The 22,440-nt window shown below is 44.9% G+C and overlaps 1 protein-coding gene across 1 annotated transcript in view; it reads right to left on the bottom strand.

The window, feature by feature from the left end:
- Positions 1 to 5,884: 5,884 nt before the first annotated feature.
- Positions 5,885 to 22,440, bottom strand: part of LOC126425185 (luciferin sulfotransferase-like) — a 65,025-nt gene continuing 48,469 nt past the window's right edge. Inside the window, exon 7 of the mRNA XM_050088139.1 lies at positions 5,885 to 6,259. Coding sequence (XP_049944096.1) covers positions 5,951 to 6,259 — 309 coding nt within the window. The 3' untranslated portion in view covers positions 5,885 to 5,950. The remainder of the gene's footprint in view (positions 6,260 to 22,440) is intronic.

Here is a 22,440-nt window from a genome sequence, read left to right on the forward strand (position 1 = left end):
CAACCATCTTCAAGATCTTAAGAAACTCGGTCAAGTTCTGAAATTAATTTATTGTGCACTGTGACTTTCAATTTGTTTATGTTATTATTGGAAATAAAGTCGAATTTGCGGAACTTTAAAAATTACGTGAGTCTGTACATAATTTTGCATATGAAATCCTGCTGCATTTATACTAAACGCTTTTGTGGAGGACTGGGTAGTCTGCGACGAATGTGAGTTGACCACCATAGGCGAAACGTGGCCAAATTTTCAGAAGCCATTTTCGTTCTTCGTGTTCTTTTCATACTTTGTACTTTAAGAAAACCAATGACAGTGGACATACATGAAAACACGCGTTGTGAAATAGGCGTCAAAATATCACGTTTTTTGAAGAGATTTCGGCAGGACGTTCTAGAATTGACAACAGGTATATCTATTTTAACACGCTTCTTTATTCTAAAATTAGTATCCCCGTACGTTGAGTTTCTCCAAAAATTGATTCCATAGCTCATTAGTGAATGAAAATGCGAGGTCTGTTCAGAAAATTCCGGAACTCTGTCCACAAAATTTTTCTACGTTTACCTTTTACTCACGTGCGTGGTTTCCTCTGAAACACTCTCCTCCACGATTGATACACAGCTCCTAACGCCGTTTCCACTTCCGGATGCAGTCTTGCTACGCCTCTTGCTGGATCGCGCGAAGCGCCATCTGCAAATTTTCTTGTATCTCGTCTGTTGTTGCAAATTTCGTCCTTTCAGCAGCATTTTCAACTATGGAAATAATAAAATCCCCAGGGGCCTGGTCTGCAGAGTACGGAGGATGGGGCAGCGCAGTGATCTCGTTTTTTGTGCAGCAGTCACGCACCAACAGGGATGAATGTGCTGGAGCGTTATCATGCTGCAAGAGCCACGAATTGTCTCGCCACGTTGCAGGCCGTTTCCTTCTGACATTTCCTCGCAGGCGTCGCAACACGTCCTCATAGTACCGTCGATTAACAGATTGTGCCTGTGGCACGCATTCGCAATGAACTAATCCTCCAAAGTCAAACAAAACTGTCAGCATGGCTTTGACATTTGACCTGACCCGACGAGCTTTTTTTGGTCTCGAAGACCCTTTACCGACACTTGGTCTGAAAAATCATAGCCGTAGACCCACGTCTCGTCACCAGTTGTGATTCTCTTAAGGAACATCTCATTTGCGCGGTCCAAAAGCTCTTCACATACTGCGAGGCGAAAGTCTTCCTGGTCTCGACTCATGAGGTATAGGACGAACTTGGCGGCAACACGATGCATTCGAAGATGTTGTGTACGAATTTCATGGCATGTTGAGCTGAAATGTTACGTTCTTCTGCATTCTCTCGGACAGTCAGTCTTCCATTGGCACGCACACTTTCGACGGCGTTCGTGATACGAGCGACGTCCGAAGACGTCGAAGTGCGTCCTGTACGAGGGCCACCTTCAACTTCCGTCCAGCCATTTTGAAGCCGTGTGAACCATTCGTATCATCGGGTACGCCTTAAGCACTCATCACCGTAGGCTTCCTGCATCATTTGGTGTTTCTCTGCAGAAGTTACCTTTGAGTTTCTCGTAAAATTTGGTGCAGACGCGCTGCTCCTCTAACTCTGCCAATTCTCGAATTGAGTGACACAACGTTCTACTTCATACACCACAGAACAGTATCTAACAGACATACAGCAGTGGAACTTCCGTCAGTTATACATTAAACACTGGCGTGTACTGGGGTGCCAACCGCTTTTCGGCCCCTAATTACGAATGTTCCGGAATTTTTCGAACAGACCTTGTTTGTACGAAAAAAATAAAAACTAGTTGCTTTTTCCACCTTCATAGCAGCAATCGTGCGTACTATAAATATAGCAGAACTAAAGTACTCCATTAATACCCGGGTATGCGTTTTCAAGTTAAGGTAGCGATCCATCTGTAGTACCAAAAACGTAAAACTATCTACTTCATTGTTTAAGAATATTAATTTTATGGTCCGTAGAGTCCTATTAGAAGTTCTTTCATTAGCCTTGAAGCATGTTATGACGTTTTCATATATTTCATTAGCTGTCTTCTCAGAAGAAAGAGTGGCACTACATTTTGCTCCTGTTCTTCCATCATTAGCGAAAAGAACACAATTTTTATCTTCTGACAATTGTCCTAATATATACACTGAAGAGCCAAAGAAACTGGTACACCTGCCTAATACCGTGTATGTTCCCCGCGAGCACGCAAGAGTGCCGCAACACGACGTGGCGTGGACTCGACTAATGTCTGGAGTAGTGCTGGAGGGAATAAACACCATGAATCCTGCAGGGCTGTCCATAAATCCGTAAGAGTAGGAGGGGGTGGCGATCTATTCTGAACAGCACGTTGGGAGGCATCCCAGATGTGCTTAATAATGTTCATGGTGGCCAGCGGAAGTTTTTAAACTCAGAAGAGTGTTGCTGGAGCCACTGTGTAGCAGTTCTGGACGCGTCGGATGTGGCATTGTCCTGCTGCGATTGCCCAAGTCCGTCGGAATGCACAATCGACATGAATGAGTGGATGTAGGTGATCAGACAAGACGCTTACGTACGTGTCAGCTGTCAGAGTCCTATCTAGACGTATCAGGGGTCCCACATCACTCCGACTGCACACGCCCCACACCATTACAGAGCCTCCACCAGCTTGAACAGTTCCCTGCTGACATGCAGGATTCATGGATTCATGTGGTTGTCTCCATACCCGCACACGTCGATCCGCTCGATACAATTTGAAACGAGACTCACCGACAAGGCAACATGTTTCCTGTCAACAGCCCAATGTCGGTGTTGACGGGCCCAAGCGAGGCGTAAAGCTTTGTGTCGTCCAGTCATCAAGGGTACACGGGTGGGCCTTCGGCTCCGAAAGCCCACGTCGTTGATGTTCCGTTGAATCGTTCACACGCTGACACTCGTTGATGGCCCAGCACTGAAAGTTGCAGCAATTTGCGGAATGGTTACACTTCTATCACGCTGAACGATTCTGTTCAGTCGTCGTTGGTCCTGTTCTTGCAGGATCTTTTTCTGGTGCCAGTGTTGTCGGAGATTTGATGTTTTATCGGATTGCTGATATTGACGGTACACTCTAGAAATGGGCGTATGGGAAAATCCCCACGTCATCACTGCCTTGGATATGCTGTGTCCCAACGGTCATGCGCCGACTATAAGACCACGTTCAAACTCACTTAAATCTTGATAACCTGCCATCGTAGCAGCAGTAACCGATCTACCAACTGCGCCAGACACTTGTTGTCTTATATAGGCGTTGCCGACCGCAGCGCCGTATTCTGCATGTTTACGTATGTCTGTATTCGAATACCCATGACTATAACAGCTTCTTTAGCGCTTCAGTGTATATACAACAGAGGACCCAAATTAGAGTACCACGTGTGGTTGTTTCAGATTCTACGTCTCTACTGCTATGTGGTCGATGTGGAAATGTTAGATTCTGCTCCGTGCCTTGCAAATAAGATAAAATCCAGGAATCTACTGTGTCTTCTATTCCATAATGTTTTAGGTTTTGCACGAGGACATCATGGGTTACACATCCATAGACATAAATAAGAATAGGCGCACGTTTATGGGAAGTGACGATTTATTTATTTATTTAGTTAGGCTGAGGATGTTCATTTCAGCTGAACGGAGTCACTACATGCATAAATCACAGAATTCAGGTAAGTAAAAGAAAACAAGTATTTTTAGATAGTGTACACATACAACCAATGAAGAAACTCGAAACCCTTTATTTAAACTATGCGAGGAGTTGCTGTACAGGAAGAAAGGTCTGTAGAACAATATACTCTGAACACCTAAGCCATTGAACTGTCGCAACACACACGCCACATTTGCAAACCACCTCTTACTGCAGAATCACCATCCTGCTGGCCTAAGAACACCAGTAAGCAGCAATAATAATACTTGACTCGATATTTCGGGGATCCAACTGGCCGAAATATCGAGTCAAGCTGATTTTAGGATCCGATAGCAAACCCGAAGAGACTTTCAAGACTTAATACGCCGGGAAATCCTATGTAGTCACAGCAATAATAATACCTAGACAGCATGTGAGGTGTGCATGTTATTTTGGTAAATTCTGTTTCTTACGTAGATATCGATGTGCATAGATCACACAGAGGTAAACCACGTAACTGAGTAATCTTTGACTATTGCTACAATATCTCTGTGTTGCTACACCGCCTCCGCCTGAGAACGCTAGGGAAGCTGCACGCGCTCTTAGCCGTGTTGAGCAGCAGACGTGTTTTCAAGAATGGCCAGGAAATTTTCTTTATAAGTGTGGTATAAGATTGATGGAATTGGCGTACGAATATTTTCATAGATTATTTTTGTGTTTTTCTGGAATGTTGAGAGATTAATGTAAGTATGCATCGTGTGTCACTGTTTTGTGTTATTGAGACTGGAGTAACGAAGCTCAGATAGCAGGATTGTTATAAGAACTGCTCTGATAGGGCGACGGGATTTCCCTTACTTAAAGTCATTTTATGTAAATATTATTCTGAACATTCACTTGATTTTTGAAGCATGATTTTTGAATATGAACTTTTGAATGCGAATTTTTGTCAGAATTCATTTCATACCAGTTAAAATTTCCATCCTTCATTCAGTTTATTATGTACGTGTGCACAATTCATTTCGTAGTACGTAATTTTCAGTTGTAGTTTTTTAATGTTGCTTTGCTGCTGCATACTGTGCGCTGCTTTCAGAAATCTGCAAAAATGTTTGTCAAGACACAAGGTACGTGAAAATACAGTTTAGGGCCACGAATTTCTTTGTAATTTCAGTCGCACATTTATTTCGAAAATTAGGTTACATTCAGGGTAACACTGCATTTGTATAGAAACAGCCAGCGTTAGTTTGTAGACAGTGTTGAACAAATCACATTGGTCCTTAGTATGACTCAGTGTAGTCCGAGGTTTGCACAGTACAGTTTAAGTTAGGAATTAGTTTGTCCGGTAATCAGTTTTGGGAAGCTTTGGTTGACGGATTCAGGAAGATTCACTCAGATAGAGAGAAGCTAAGAAGTGGTTAAGTTACAAGCTAATTCCCACATACCACAGCCGAAAAAAATCCGGTACATTAACTTTAAACGGCAAAATTGACATATGCCACCTTTCTTTGTTAGCCACATAATTTATTTGAGGTGATAAACTAAGCCTAAAATTACCGGTACAAGTTTGGCTGTGTTGCAGATGACACGCTGCATAAAGTGTAGACATGAGGGTGAAACGTCTTGTGAAACACAGAAAATGCATAACGTAATGTAAGGTAACGTTCAAGTAATTATTATAACATTTTTAACTTGCTCAAAACTGTTGGTTTCAGACAATAAATTCCGGGATATATCCCTGTTATTATATTTATCGTACTCAGGAGTCCACAAATTCCTTCTTTCAAGTACTAAATAAATTTCTCACAATCCATATTTTGCTTACGTAAACGTCGCCTGATTCGACCGAAGAAACTAAACTTATCTGAATTCTGCTGACCGTCGTCCGAAGTCTTTACATTTGGCCACTGAGATCGGTTGCGCCGAGACTGCACGTGTATTGGCGTCATGATTTGAAAATGCCCCCCATGTGGTAGCCATTGTGACCAGAGACTCGGTGGTGCACACAAGCGGTGTCTCGACATTCGAAAGTTGGGAATTGACACAGAATTCATGAACCGACCAGCGCATAACAACCCAGACAATTATAATGGACATTCGAAAGTTGACCGAGTTGTTTATGTTCCATCAGGGGACCAGCAACATTCCACACATCGACACCACATCTGTCAGCATGGTGACTGTCGTTTGTTCCATACTGGGACTGAGCAGGTTACTAACTAAAGATTGAGTTCTTAATGTAATCCGATGCACCAAGAATACCGAGGATATTTTAGACGCATTGCCCCCACTGGAGGACCAGAGGGGCTGGGGTGCCCTGGGACTCAGAGGGGCCCCGAGTAGTCGGTGCCGCGCACGTGGTCGCGGATCCACTGGTCGAAGCGGCGGTCCATCTCCGGCGACATGCGCCTCCTGGAGGCGCCCACCTGCCCCTCGCGCATGAAGCTGAGGCCGGCCGGCGCCGGCGGCAGGCGCAGCCGCTGCCGCGACGCCTCGACGACGCCGCCGTAGTTGGTGGCCGGGTTGTCCCTCATGCTGCTGAAGCTCAGGTGCTGCTCCAGCTGCCGCACCTGCTCCTCCGTCACCTCCTTGTCCAAGAAGGCGGCCGTCTTCCGGATCACGGCGCCCAGGTCCTGCGCAGACAGACAACAACTGCTGTTGACTCTAGCTTCACCGTGTGCACCTCAAGGCTCCATTGTAGGTCCATTTCCAGTAGAGGAAATCAGTATAAAGACAGGCTTCCACGAAAGTATTAGTACAATATCTGAAACATGTATGTATCGAACTTATTATGAAATTAGTAGATACATATAACACATAAAGAATCATCGAGACGGAATTACATAGTTACTTTCATAGCACAAGTAACAAAACCTTTGCATTTTCTGGATGGAAATTAGTATAAGAGAACTCACTGTTCTGATGTGCCCAGTACGTTGTCCTCGATGGTGAGTGTTCATAGGAGGTGAGGGTATCACCTGGAGTGCCCCAGGGAAGTGTGGTAGGTCCGCTGTTGTTTTCTCTCTACATAAATGATCTTTTGGATAGGGTGGATAGCAATGATGCTGTGGTGTACGGGAAGGTGTCGTCGTTGAATGACTGTAAGAGGATACGAGATGACTTGGACAGGATTTGTGATTGGTGTAAAGAATGGCAGCTAACTCTAAATATAGATAAATGTAAATTAATGCAGATGAATAGGAAAAAGAATCCCGTTATGTTTGAATTCTCCATTAGTAGTGTAGCGCTTGACAGAGTCACGTCGATTAAATATTTGGGTGTAACATTGCAGAGCGATATGAAGTGGGACAAGCATGTAATGGCAGTTGTTGAGAAGGCGGATAGTCGTCTTCGGCTCATTGGTAGAATTTTGGGAAGATGTGGTTCATCTGTAAAGGAGACCGCTTATAAAACACTAATACGACCTATTCTTGAGTACTGCTCGAGCGTTTGGGATCCCTATCAGGTCGGATTGAGGCAGGACATAGAAGCAATTCAGAGGCGGGCTGCTAGATTTGTTACTGGTAGGTTTGATCATCACGCGAGTGTTACGGAAATGCTTCAGGAACTCGGGTGGGAGTCTCTGGAGGAAAGGAGGCGTTCTTTTCGTGAATCGCTACTGAGGAAATTTATAGAACCAGCATTTGAGGCTGACTGCAGTACAATTTTACTGCCGCCAACTTAAATTTCGCGGAAAGACCACTAGATAAGAAAGATTAGGGCTCGTACAGTGGCATATAGGCAGTCCATTTATCCCTCGTTCTGTTTGGGAGTGGAACAGGGAGAGTAGATGCTAGTTGTGGTACGAGATACCCTCCGCCACGCACCGTATGGTGGATTGCGGAGTATGTATGTAGATGTAGATGCTCTTGCATTGCCAGTACTTCCTAATTACCTCAGAAATCTTCGGGATTGATTTTGTAGGAGTTTTGTACTTCTTGCAACGAAATTGTCTCCCACTTTTCTCGTATCGCTCTCGTCAACTCACTAACTGCCTCATGGGGTTCAAATTCGGGCTATGTGCAGGCCACGGCAAGACATCGATATCTTTATCTTCAGACCACTTTTTGATTGCAGCAGAAACATACACAGAGGCACTATCTTGTTGAAACATTAGACTTTTGTCCCCTAGGTCCACAAATATTCTGATCAGTAGTGTCTCTAGCATCTCGGTGTACATGTTGAAGTTCATTCTAGCGTTCAGCCAAGCAGTGCGTGATTCGGCTCCAACGCAGAAATCTGTCCAAATCATCACACATCACCACCAAAGTTTCTGCTCGTTCTTAGCTGCTGCTCTGTTCTCAGTCGATGTGAGTAACGCTGAACTCCATCCTGTGCATCTACAGCAAGCTTCTTCCCATCACTGGTGATCACTTTATGCGATTCAGCAAAATCCAGTCTAGCCTGTTTATGTCTGGTTGTAAGAGCAGATTCTGCAGTCACTTCTTGAATATAAGACGTTTGTTATTTGACAAAATTTGCAGTGCACGTCTGGCAGTTACTGGCAACTGCAAATCAGCAACAAGTTACTCTGCCCGGAGTAACCCTTTCTGTGCCTCAGATAATTTCCTACTTTGCCCATATTTTGTGTTCTGTCCATATTGTACTCCGAATCTAACGAAATTATCAATCAGTGTATTTCAACAGTTCAACTTCTCGAGAATTTGACAATCAGAGAGGCCCATTTCCTTGCATGTGCCGATTTTTCCTATTTTATCACACGAGAACTGTTTCCCCTGTGCCAGTGCAAGAATCATGGCTTATCCATGTAACACGCTCTGTCACTAACGGTGTCTGTTTCCCAACTGCAGTAAAGGCACATACGCACACACTAACATAGCACAGAACTGAAGGCCTTTATGCCGAGTTCCACTCTCAGCCATCTGAGTCGTTGATGTCTTCCTATATCTTGTACTACTTGACAAACCAGAATAACTCGAAAAATAAGCTTCACACGAAAAAATGTGTAGAATCCAAAGTTGATTATTTTTTAGGGGGACATCTGGTGCTGCTAAAATTAGCCCGCCACCCCAACACCCTGGAGGTGGGGCGGGAGGCATCTTTAAATTTTCAAATGGGAACCCCCGTTTTTTATCGCAGAATCAGATTCTACTTAAAAATGCTACGTACATTTTGTGCTAAACATTTGTTTTGATTTTTGATAGTTGGCGTTGTAATTCAAGAAAATCCATGTTCTCTTTTATGCGTGGAAAATGGTTACGGATAAATAAAAAATACTTATTTATTTCGTAAATTTTGATTCGCTTGAACCAGCTAGTCAGATGATTTGTTTGATAATTAAAAGATACGTGGCTTCATGAACACGAAACTAACAAATCTTATCCGAATTAATACAGTATTTGGATCAACATTTGTGAAATTGTAATTCTTCTCTCTCAAACCCCTCCCTCTGGGGAGAGAGGGAGAGTTTTGTATCACAAACACAGTCCCTTTGACTCTTCAGAGATGTCACTAAACCGGCCCAAAGATTTAAATAAACATGCATGAGCAGCACCCATTAGACGGAGGGGTCCGACAGCCGATCAGTTCCAGTCATTCCACCAGGTAGGAGGTACACGGCCCGTGTTGTCTGTAGTTCAACCATGGCTAGACGGTCAATACTGCGGTTCGATCGCGCCCGCATTGTTACTTTGTGCCAGGAAGGGCTCTCAACATGGAAAGTGTCTAGGCGTCACAGAGTGAACCAAAGAGATGTTTTTTTGACATGGAGGAGATACAGAGAGAGGAACTGTCGATGACATGGCTCGCGCAGGCCGCCCAAGGGCTAGCTATTGCAGTGGATGACCGCTACCCACGGATTATGGCTCGGACGAACCATGACAGCGACGCCACCATGTTGAATAATGCTTTTCGTGCAGCCACAGGACGTCGTGCTACGACTCAAACTGTGCGCAGTAGGCTGCATGATGCGGAACTTCACTCCAGACGTCCATGGCGAGGTCCATCTTCGCAACGACGACACCATGCATCGCGGTACAGGTGGGTCCAACAGCATGCCGAATGGAGCGCTCAGGTTTGGCATCACGTTCTCTTCACCGATGAGTGTCGCATATGCCTCCAACCAGACAATCGTCGGAGACGTGTTTGGAAGCAACCTGGTCAGGCTGAACGCCTTAGGCACGTGGTATAAGAGGTATTTTCCGACCTCCTAAGAAGATAAAGGCGATGCCACGCCCTATTAAGGACAGTCTCGACCTCAGGATTCCTGGGATTTGCGAGTGCGGAAGCAGTTACATCCGTCACTCCATCCGCACCGTTGCCGACCGCTGTGCAGAACATCAGCGGCATACTGAAGACAACTGGAGAAATCTGCAGTTTCTGAGCAGAGCATCACAAAGAAATACAAAATACTGTCTGACGGAACAAAAGTTTTGTTCCAGGCTCCTACGTACTGAGATTCTGTAATTAAAGAGGCTTGTCACGGCACACAATAGTAAGGGCTAGAAATTAGGAAAACTTTTTATTAGAACTCGCTCATCTTGCAGCAGAAATACGAGTCATGCGAGAGGCAGAGGCAGAAGCAGGAACCGAGCTATTATGTCCCAAATGGATCAGGTCGACGACACTGTCTGCCGAATGAGGAATAAATATTAAGCTGAAAACAGGAAGAAACTGTATCTATTTCATAACAGCACATAGCGAGGGACCGGTACAGCAGTTAACAGCCTGTTAAGTGAATGTAGGAGAGTAAGGACACATTGCGTCAAAGCCACACGCCGGCTCCCTTTAAATACCCCAGCTCTCGTCATGAGTTGATCACTGGTATCGAAGGCACTGACAGTAACAGCACTCAATTCTGCGATTATGACAAGGTAGTGGATCTACGTATGTCGTAGGTGCTCCAGCACAGTCTGCGAACTGGCCGATTATGTACTCGAAATGATGCCCTTCACTCATCGCCGCCTACACTCTGCTGATGGAGGAACTAACTGTCCTCCGACAACATCACACCGCAGGGTGCTACCAGTACCGGAGTTGAATGCAGAAGGCAGCGACAGGGGCTCTTGGGGTCCAGATGCCTGTTCTATGCTTAGGCGCCTTCGGGTGCTGAAACCTACCAGTGGCAGGGAGGATGTCAACCGACGGCACGGCTACCGACACTCTGTACATCGCAGATGGGTCATCGAGGGTCATCGTAGAATCCCGAGTGTGAGAGAGTACATTCCACAGCCAGCGCGAGAACCACTCGAGTCGCGGCAGCCGCCGCGCCTCCGGGGTCGCTGACGTTACCACGTCCAGGGAGTGCAGACGCTGAGCTGGACGACAACACGCACCTGGACTAGCGACAGCCGAGGCTTCTAGGCACTGTCAATAAATAACTGAGCTCTTAATCATGTCTCACTGGTGACGTCGACACATCACAGGTTCCCAACATCTGTGCTGACTTCACGCACAGGTGTCTCCGTTCGAGCCTCTGTAGAAAGAAGAATGTGTGAGACGAACTTCAACTGTGACGGCGGACACAATCTCAGCAGTACGTGGGAGCGAGCTCTCGATGCAGAGAAGGCGCAGAGACATTCGCCGCTATGTTTACATTATGACGGGGGCGGTGTTGCCACCAGCGCACAAGTTGACACACTTGTGGCGGCATTACCGACCAACTGCAGACCGTTTACGGGTGTATGAGGGCATCACAGCAGCTGTTTTAACAGTCAGTGGCCGCAGCTCGTGGTCGTGCGGTAGCGTCCTCGCTTCCCGCGCCCGGGTTCCCGGGTTCGATTCCCGGCGGGGTCAGGGATTTTCTCCGCCTCCTGATGACTGGGTGTTGTGTGATGTCCTTAGGTTAGTTAGGTTTAAGTAGTTCTAAGTTCTAGGGGACTGATGACCATAGATGTTCAGTCCCATAGTGTTCAGAGCCATTTGAGCCATTTTTTTACAGTCAGTTGTTTCTGACGAAGAAGATTGAAGTAAACGACCAAAGCTCGAGAATTCACCCTGAGCGGACGCAGCAACAAGTCCTAGAATGCTTTGTACATCAATATTTCAATATTTATCTGTGAACCTCTTTTTCTCAAGTTACTGAATAATATTTCCTGGATTTGTATTTATACTCTTCCTTGACTATTCAGTGCTACTGCTGCTACTCAATCAGTGTCTTCCAATTTTACGTACTTTTTACCACGAAATGTACCTGCCAGACAAACGCTATTGTAGAGACTAGAACTTATTCACTGAAACACAATAATTTGGAATCAAACAGTAAACATGTATTAATGTTTTACAATGTTTATAAGTGTGCTATTTCTGCTTGTTTCAAAATTAAAGAATCTACTGATGGCGGCTTATTGTCGCTGAAACTACTTTGGGACTAAATAAATAAAAAAATGTGTTTTGCATCAATGCGGATCCACTACTCACATTTTCGTGACACAGAGAATTAGTGATGATACTCCTGGTACATGCGCATTTTTCTTTATAAAGCTTGTCTTTTAGAGAATGCGTCTGAGTGAATATTTGCCCTCATGGATGCTGTTATAAGGCTTCCAGTTTCCTTTAAAATTACTTTTTGTCGATGCAAGAGTTATTAATTGTTGTGTCTAGACAAGACAGCCTAGACACAATGAGAGGAAGCCGAAAGGCACGCGCTTAAACTCACGCAGGCTGGCGTGAGGTCTGAAACAGGATACGTAATGAATGCTATAAAGAAAAGTACGTAGCTTCTGGAATACTTAACTTTAATCCATTATTGTAGAACATCGCTCTTGATGATACGTGCTTCATATAATAATATCAATTGAATACGGCGCCTTGCTAGGTCGTAGCAATTGACTTAGCTGAAGGCTATGCTAACTATCTTCTCGGCAAATGAGAGAGTCTTCGTCAGTGTAGCATCGCTAGCAACGTCGGCTGTACAACTGGGGCGAGTGCCAGGACGTCTCTCTAGACCTGCCGTGTGGTGGCGCTCGGTCTGCAATTACTGACAGTGGCGACACGCGGGTCCGTCGTATACTAGCGGACCGCGGCCGATTTAAAGGCTACCACCTAGCAAGTGTGGTGTCTGGCGGTGACACCACATTAATATCTGACAATAGTACGGAAATATCAGATACTTATTTGTTTACATAAGATAAATTTACAAATTTCCTCTCCCTCAAGACGTTTCTGCTTATGCAGGTCGTTCACAGGGCCTCTTCCAAGCTCCTCTTTTCTCCCACGATCTAGCACTTATCATTTCCCGCCATTACAGTCCTCTTCGGTTCCCACCTCTCCATCTTGTTCGCAGTCTTCCAATTAGTCTTCGGCCAGATTCTATCCATTCTAGGGCTCTCTTCGGAAGTCTTACTTCAGTGTGGCCAACCACTTAAACCTGTTACTCTCCACAGTTCGTTTTAGGGGCTCCATCTCCATGTGCAGGTTGTTTCGTTCCTTATCCTGTCCCTTCTCGTATTACCCAGGATGCCTTGTAGAGAGAGTATTTCTGTTCCCCGTATTCCACTCAGGCCTTTTTTTGTCCAAATACAACATTCTGACCCATAGATCAAAAATAACAAATAATATGACTTGTAAATCGTAGTCTTGTATTTTACAATTTCTAATTACGTCCGAGACACAATAACAAAATATGGAAGAGTTTTCTGTTTACTCAGAAGTTTCGTCCCTGATGTTTCCTTTCTTAGATAATTTACTTCCTACATACCTGAAAGCATTTACTTCTTTAATAATTTTTCCACAGTAAATTGATCCTTCATTTTTACTTTTCATTTTCATTATTTCACTTTTTGTTAAGCTTATATCGATGCCTGCTTCTTCAATTACTCTCTGTTAGGTATTTATTTGTTCTTCCAATTTCTGCCCATTTTCTTCCCAAATCATCACATGATCTGCACAGGCTATGATTTTCATATCATCTGCTTTTGACCCTTGCTGAACTTTCATTATGAAGTTGTCCACGACTATATTAAGATGCGCTGGTGAGAGCACACTTCCATTCCGAACCTCTCTGTCCGCCATAAATTCGGATTTTCTGCAGTCTATTATAACGCAATTCAGGCATTTTCTGTACATGTTTCTGATTCTCAGCTGCAGATAACAAGTCTGACACTTTTATATATGTTGTATAAACGTTTCTGTGGAAGACATATCACGATGTATGGAAAGCCCTCTAGTGGTTAAGTTCTTACGATCGCCGCGCGCCTACGTATCATCCTGGCGGCCGACCCAACAGAAGGCACTGATAATTGATCTGTCTTGGCTTCAGTTGTCATATAGACATCTTATCTTTCTTAGATCATTTATAGGTTGCTACAGGCAATGTATTATGAATATTTATTTTTGACCGTAAATTCACCATAAAAGTGTTAGACCTGTTATCTTTATATATTCCCTTTTAATAATTTTATATGGGTTACTGTATATGGTCTTTTACTGTATCACGATTGTTTTCTATAATAGTTATCAATATTTCAAAGTCTGCTACATGTATTTTACCTAATGTGTTTTCATCAGATTATGTTTCTTTCGTAAATGATGACTACATCTCATCCCACAGTAGCTACATCTATGTAGGATGTAGGCAAACAGATTTCTGGTAGCCAGTTGGAAAAATGACTGTGTGGACGATGTGGCCTGTTGTACACCTTATTTTAGATCTATGTGACAATTCTGTGCTGAGTATATTTCTATGTTTTGACGACGCCATTACGGCTTTATCGCATTAGGACATGGTGTAGAACACGTACGCTTTACCGTTTTTTATCTGTACATCTCCCTGGTTGTATGATAGTGTATTGTGATACGTAATGCTGTACTGCCCACTAGGTGTATATATTTTTATATTGTAGATCTGAAGATGGTCATTACTGACGGAAACCGGTCACCGTCAAAGGAATTGATATTGTGATCAAAGACTGGAATAAAAAACATTTGACAGTATTGTATCACTGTTCATATTCGCACCTGGTGTTATTTCTTTCGTTTCCCTCTATTTCATCATGTGTACTTGTTTCTCCTGTCCTTGATACAGTTTTTGAAGGTATGATTCCCATACTGCCAACAATTCTTCCTCTTGCCACACGGTTTTCCTTCGATGTTTATGACTTTTGAAATATTTTCTTTTTGAAACTTCCTGGCAGATTAAAACTGTGTGCCCGACCGAGACTCGAACTCGGGACCTTTGACTTTCGCGGGCAAGTGCTCTACCATCTGAGCTACAGAAGCACGACTAACGCCCGGTACTCACAGCTTTACTTCTGCCAGTACCTCGTCTCCTACCTTCCTAACTTTACAGAAGCTCTCCTGCGAACCTTGCAGAACTAGCACTCCTGAAAGAAAGGATATTGCGGAGACATGGCTTAGCCACAGCCTGGGGGATGTTTCCAGAATAAGATTTTCACTCTGCAGCGGAGTGTGCGTTGATATGAAACTTCCTGGCAGATTAAAACTGTGTGCCCGACCGAGACTCGAACTCGGGACCTTTGCCTTTCGCGGGCAAGTAATCTTTCTATTTTCTTTTTGCTCCCTTCTGTTACCTAAAAGGCGGTACAATATCTGCTTGACATCAAAAATGGTTCAAATGACTCTGAGCACTATGGGACTTAACATCTATGGTCATCAGTCCCCTGCAACTTAGAACTACTTAAACCTAACTAACCTAAGGACATCACACAACACCCAGTCATCACGAGGCAGAGATTCTTGACATCCTTAAAATTCTCTTTTATTTCTTTTGTGAGATTTGGCAAGACATCCACTTAGCCGATGCTATCATTTTCCTTGCTGCTCTGCTTAGTCGTTTCCATTTCTCTCTGTTACGCTCCGTTCTGATTTTGAACCATTCTTTGCATGTGTTATTCTTTTTCTTGACAGCTTCTGCAATTCTCTCATTCCACCATGGAGTAATTCTGTGTCTGAATTTTGTTGATTTACTTCTTCCATTCTTCCTCTAAATCCTCTCTCTTCTCTTAATCTTGTCCCTATATAACTCTTGGGTTTCTCTACGTTTCCATCACTTGATTTTTGCCTGTCTTTTTGTCCCTATGTAACTCTTCTGAATGTCTTCACTATCCCTACAAATAGACTGTCGTCTCCATCGAGATTAATGCTTGGTATCAGTTTCACTCCTGTCAGGCATCTTCTGATTCCTTTATTTCTGATTATATATCTATTGTGGATTTCTGTTCGAAATTCCAAATGTATCTTGTTAACTTGTGACTGTCTCTTTTCTTATACCATCCATTACTAATTATTCATTTATACCTCATTATAGTAATTCCTCACCTTCCTCATTTCCGCGATCTTCTCCGTGGCTTCCTACGTTTAATATCCTCTTCAATCATTCGCAGCTCTGCCACTGAAGTCACGTACAACACAGTCTTGTTAGATGTCACAGCATCTTCCACTTTAGTGATAAACTCTTATTCTCGCATGTTTCGCATTCTATTTGATGAGCATAGACCTGGAATACATCAAGAATATTTTCCTCCCATTATTATCTTAAGTTTAATTATTCTGCCACGTTTTCCACATTCACTACTTTGTTCGCCAGTTCTTTAACTATTATTACTGCAACACCATTTCTTCCTCTGTCTCTTCCCGGCCACCACAGCTGGCAACCTTTTCCCAGCAGCTCCCTTAGCAAAGGACGCAAGAAGCCACGAAATCGCAGGGAAGTACCAATAATGGGACCATGCATTTGTGAAAATGAGAACAGAGAGCTGAGATTCGCGATGAAAAACAATAGAATTTACTACCACCTGGCAGTGTTCGAGGCGGGAATGTTTAAAATAAATCTGAAATACTTAGCTTTGGTTGCAGGATGTATTGGAGGAGGGACTGATTAATTAAGAAGACACTAATAATCTTAGTTCTCACTTTAATGCGCGGCGCAGAAACACGCAGTCACTTCGTCATAACAGGTCCCGTGTGCTAACTTCGCAACAATTTACAAGACGACCGACCACGGCCTCAGCCAACGAGATATTTATCCTTTCTCTTCAGTTAGCTCATATGCTTTCACTCATAAAATTAATCACATTTGCTTTTATTACTTCGAAATATTCTTTTTGCGTAATTTATCGTATCAGGAAAAGAAATCTGACGCTTTGGTATCGGGAAGTTTACGTGGGAAAAATTTAGAGATAGCGAAGCAGTTCTCACGCTAATCCGCGATGGCTGCCTAATGGCCGTTGCAGTCGGATAAACAAGCGATATGGCGGCCAGCGCTGCACAGCGATATCGCGTAATGAGCGCGGGTCTTATCTGGGACGGTGTCATTAAGGTGTGTCCGTGTTCAAAAGCTGTGCATATCGATGTAGAAGTGTAAACAACACGTGGGAAAGACGTTTACTGTGACGCCACGTTCAAAAGGAGGCAACAGAACTCACAGACACGCGTTTCTGCCCTGCCGGTGGCCCAACGAAGGTCCTTACATGAACGCTAAAGCTGTCATTACGAAGCTTGCAAGAACACCCCCCGCCCTCCACACACACACACACACACATACACACACACACACACAGACACACACTTGTACCAAACCCGCAGTTTAGCCAGTGAGTATGTAGAGGATGGTGTAAGAGATATAAAGTATGACTGGCCGTGCTTTTCCATCTGTGTTTTGCGGAGACTGAGGCAATCCGTCCTTGGAGTATCTCAGAGCGCCGTCTTGTACTGGTAGTATCATTTCTGCCTGTTTTGCCGAGAAGCTCTCAAAGTTTATGTCGGTCGCAAAAGCAGTATCAGCGCCGTGGGGTTCTCAGTAAAGTGCAATTCTTCTTCCTGTGATTCTAAGTGGTGAAGTGGGAAGCTATATTATTTGGAGTAACGTTCAAAAGGGATACTATTATGACGTACTTATTTACTAAACACCAGGTGATAGTGATTTAACTGAAAATTAATGATTTGCTGAGAGCACCGTCTTACGACAGAGCCATGTAGATCGGGAGCAGCGGCTGTGGAGCGCAGCCTGTACCTCGTACACACACTCGTGGTACTTCGTAGCCGTCGGTGCATTTTCGTTAGCTTCAACATTATTCATTTATTTATTAAGATGATCGATCTCTGGCGTAGTAATACTGTTGTAAGAAAATACTTACTATCCGTAACCGTCTCCCAATACCTTGGAAGAATCTACTTTTATTAGGAAATATTTATGAAGCCCTTCTTGCTTCGCTCCAGAACCACTGTGCTCTCCCTACTCTCGTAAAGGCTGTTGTCGTGTCCAGCCACTGCGCCTCACACCACCGCCGTTCACCCGCAACGCCATCCGGTCCACCGGCTCCTTCAGCCGGCGTGGGCACTGAAATCTTACTCCAGACTGTGTGCGTTCTGCGTTCTGACTGCTACATGATACCTACAGACGCGAAACGTAATGCTGGAAAATAAAGAAATAAAATGTGGCTCGAACAGAAGGGGTACCTCAGAAGCTGTCACTCGTAATGTGGGCTGTGCAAGGCAATTGTGGTGTCACCGCCAGACACCACACTTGCTAGTTGGTAGCCTTTAAATCGGCCGCGGTCCGTTAGTATACGTCAGACCCGCGTGTCACCACTGTCAGTAATTGCAGACCGATCGCCGCCACACGGCAGGTCTAGAGAGACTTACTACCACTCGCCCCAGTTGTACAGCCGACTTTGCTAGGAAAGGTTCACTGACAATTACGCTCTCATTTGCCGAGACTATAGTTAGCATAGCCTTCAGCTAAGTCAATTGCTACGACCTAGCAAGGCGCCATTTATCCTTTGCTATGTATCTAATGAAGCATACCTCACGCCAGCCTGCGTGAGTTTAAGTGCGTGCCTTTCGGTTACGCGTCACTGTGGATTGGCTGTCTTGCCAGTCCACAACAGCAATAACACGCGAATACCGCATAACACCGCATGTATACGGCGGGGCAGGGAGTCTAAATGTCTGTTCAGGTACACCGCACCCTACTGGAGCCACTGACTGATGGCTGGTTCCTGCAGAGCTACCAAACTGCGGGTACGATTACTGCTACACCTCTTCCGCCATTCCTTATAGTCCCAGACATTTTCTATGAAATTAAGAGAAGCCAACTTCGCCGGCCAGTGCAGTCGCGACAGCGTACTCGTGTGTTAATCGAGACAGAAACGTAACACACACACACACACACACACACACACACACACACACACACACACATACACATACATACATACACCGTGAGCCTAAGAAGAAAGGGCAACACTTTGTCACCGAGGACGTTGAAACTAACACCCTGGTCTCTGTAGACAGTAACCTGGATGAGCTGACCCCGAGCCTTAGTGCGGAACTAACCCTCAACCCGCCCCCCCCCCCCCCTTCCCGCCTCACCAAACGTGTGATACGCGATTGCGGCCTAAAAAAATGGTTCAAATGGCTCTGAGCACTATGGGACTTAACATCAGAGGTCATCAGTCCCCTAGACTTAGAACTACTAAAACCCAACTAACCTAAGGACATCACACACATCCATGCCCGAGGCAGGATTCGAACCTGCGACCGTAGCGGTCTCGCGGTTCCAGACTGAAGCGCCTAGAACCGCTCGGCCACCACGGCCGGCGCTTGCGGCCTCATTGCGGGTTAAGCATCTTACTCAGCCGCCTGCGCACTCGGCATGTCACATCGTCTGAAGAAAACAGGCGAACCTTGGACTGGTCGGATCACACTACACAGCCCCCCCCCCCCCCCCCCCACCTGTCAGCCACTGTCAGCTTTCTGTGTCGTTTAACCCACTAAAGTGCGACCAGTGCTTTCACGCCGTGTTACGTGACTGCAAGTGGTACACCATTCCGTGTAGACACTGCGGCGGCGCGGTTCCTCCCGTCCCTGTAGGGAAGCCGAGCAAAACCTTCTGTACTTCGACGTGAACCAGGCTGCAATTAAAGCCACTAATCTACGTTCCGGGAGAAAGTTTTCACACGAAATGAAAGGTTGGAAATTATGTCCTTAATTAATATATTCTGAAACTTTAGGTGAACAAGTATCACTGCCAAGCCCGTGCTAGTCTTAACACAGTCACTCACAATCCCTTTCACTCACGTTAGCAAGTTTATGGTGTTGCATTTCCCGAAAACGTAATAGCTAAAAAAATACGTATTGTTTTTGGTTGAGAATGCTCGCCAAATATTAAATCTGTCGGTACCTAATGCAGTCAGTTTTTTAGCCATCGACCTGCTCAGTACGCCACGCGGAATTTCTGTCTTTTCTTGTCACAAAATTCACTTAAAAATTCCGAAATTTCTACACACCCATCGGAATAATGATGCCGTCACTTTACAGCACTTTTGATGTATGAAACACTGCTAGATCCGACAACTTATCATTTCAACTGGAGCTGCTACTACTACACACGTCCGAACTGTTTCATGGCTAGGTTCCGACTTCTCTCTAGACTCTAGAATACTCTAAGTCTTCTCTACCAGCAGAGAAAGGCGCGCAAAGAATATTGCTTTACCATTGGTCAGTTTGCTCAACAGCCAATAGCAAAACAACATTCTCCCGCGTCAGTCCACGCTTTTCATCAATAACCAATCGCAAAATAGTAAACCTAACGACTGCACTTTTTACCGACGTAATTATCTAATATGCTGAAGTTTTGTTTATGCATAAAGTTATTTACTATTGTTATTTATACCTGAATTCACTTCCCCTTTACCATCAACTTACTTTACAAATCTATTCTACAAAAATCCCCTTTGTCCACATCCATACTTCTTCGAAATGTTCCCACACTAAATCCCACTACATAACTCGTTAAACTATTATCTTCATATTAACCTTAAACCACACTCACGCATCATTCATGCTACTAAAAGCCATTTATAACATTTTACATACACAAAAAGACATAATAACGCTTTATGAAAATACTGAACAGTTTATGAAAAACATTCTATTACTTTAGTGCACTCTAGTGGGCACAGTCGAAACTAAATCACAGTCCCCTATCCAATATTGACCTCTATCGGCTGATACATAAACTACATGCGCGTCCAGTCTCGCGTCACCATCTGTCACTATCCAGCTCTGAGACACATCTCCCGCTTAACCGCCTCCAAGGCGGGATCGGTATACGGCGCTACGCCTCAACATGCTGGACAGTCCTCGTCACGTCCAAACAACATACGGGGTACATCTTCAGGCTTTCGAGGCAAGGCGTTGTCGTCTTGGAAAACCGGGTTTTCTGCCGTTAATCCGCGTCGTACTTTCACGATATTTCTATCGGAAAGCTCGGAGTCTCCATCAGGTGCTCCCTGAGGCTGAATCCTGCGTGGAGCGGGTCCCGTATTTACGCCTGCGTGGTGGGTTCTGTAGGACCGTCGACAACAGCTGTATGGACCACCAACGGCGCACCATGCTCAAACAGGCTTCCGAGTCAACTATAGCGGAACATTGATCGGAACTAATTCATTCGATGAATTAGGATGATGTCAAGATTCTGACACAAACACCCAAGTACTGGGACAACGTTATTAAAAAATCCATCGAAATAAAGGTCACGCAGAATCTTATCATCCGGAACACGGGATAACAGCTTAGCTCCGCCTGAAACCCGCCTCGCTGTTCCCTGAAGATTCAATGGAGGCAACACCCAAACTTATGGCAAATAACTTTGGAAAAGGTCGTAAATGACCTGGCACAACCAGCACAGGGAAGACGGTTGTATTCCAGGTGGCAAGTCAAGTATCTGAGGAGCGTCATTTCGAGAACGAACGGCAGATTGAATGTCGGCGGCCAGAAAATAACGCGACAGCCGGCCCCTACCCCCAGGCATAAATATGTACCGGACCCGTTTCACGCAGCTGTGGCCTGGTTTCGCAGGTTTTCCTTCTTGGTCGTTATGGTGAATACCGGAGCTTCCCCCCCAAATGTAGTACAAACAAATTCCGAACAGGGAGACATATCACCCGTCTTTTTCCCCCTTGCTGACAAAAGAGTGAAATAAACAGAGCCGCAACAGAACAAATTAGTTACAAGCAGTGTCTGACTAGCGTAGTGAAACACTGAAACAGCTCGCCACCCTCCAGAAAAAACCGCTGGATTCAGCCTCAGGGAGCACGAAGATTGCGAGTTACGAGATAGAAATATCGTGTAAGTACGACGCGGATTACCGGCGGAAAATCCGATTTTCCCAGATGACTGTGCTGGATGTTAAAAGAGAAGCGTCGAATATTTTGAGAGGTGGTGAAAAAAAGAAACATATTCCAATAAACATGGGTCCAGAAACTAATACTTTCTGAGATCTGCAGACTTGCGCACAGTGGCTAAAGCCTGCTTGTGGACGTGTCCGCCTCGGTGACAGACGAGGTAAACATCGCGGAAACAAATACTGTGTGGGTTGGCTCGGTGAACTGTGAACAGTCTTGGTTCATCAGTATCCATTCTCGGAATGGGTGAAGTGTCTGTATACACGTAATAAAGTTTGCACTGAACCCTCAATGCGTGAGCCCTGCTCGCAGCATTTTTTCTTTCTTCCCCGCATGGTCATCCGGTCGCCGCAGCCGGCAGAAAACTTGTGCGACAGAAGAAGCGTGCGTCGCTCGTCTGTGGATCGTGTAAACTTTGTTCCACGTGTTGACGTATGTGAAATGTTTCTGAATCGCCTACTCTGAGATGGTAATTAGAGACTGTCCCAGCATTTGCAACCAATGTGGAAAACCACCTAAAAACTGCACCCAGGCTGGTCGGAGTACCAGACACAGGGCCGTTGTCCCTTTCACTGCTGCACACGTGTATATACGCTATCCGTTATGATGCACCAGGCTACATGCACTGATCAGCCGAAGCATTACGAGCACTGCTCACAGCGACGATGGATACCTCGTGGTGGCGTTGCCGGCACGTGAGGCGCTAA

The sequence above is a fragment of the Schistocerca serialis genome, chromosome 10 (genome assembly GCF_023864345.2).
Source record: "Schistocerca serialis cubense isolate TAMUIC-IGC-003099 chromosome 10, iqSchSeri2.2, whole genome shotgun sequence".
Lineage (NCBI taxonomy): Eukaryota > Metazoa > Arthropoda > Insecta > Orthoptera > Acrididae > Schistocerca > Schistocerca serialis.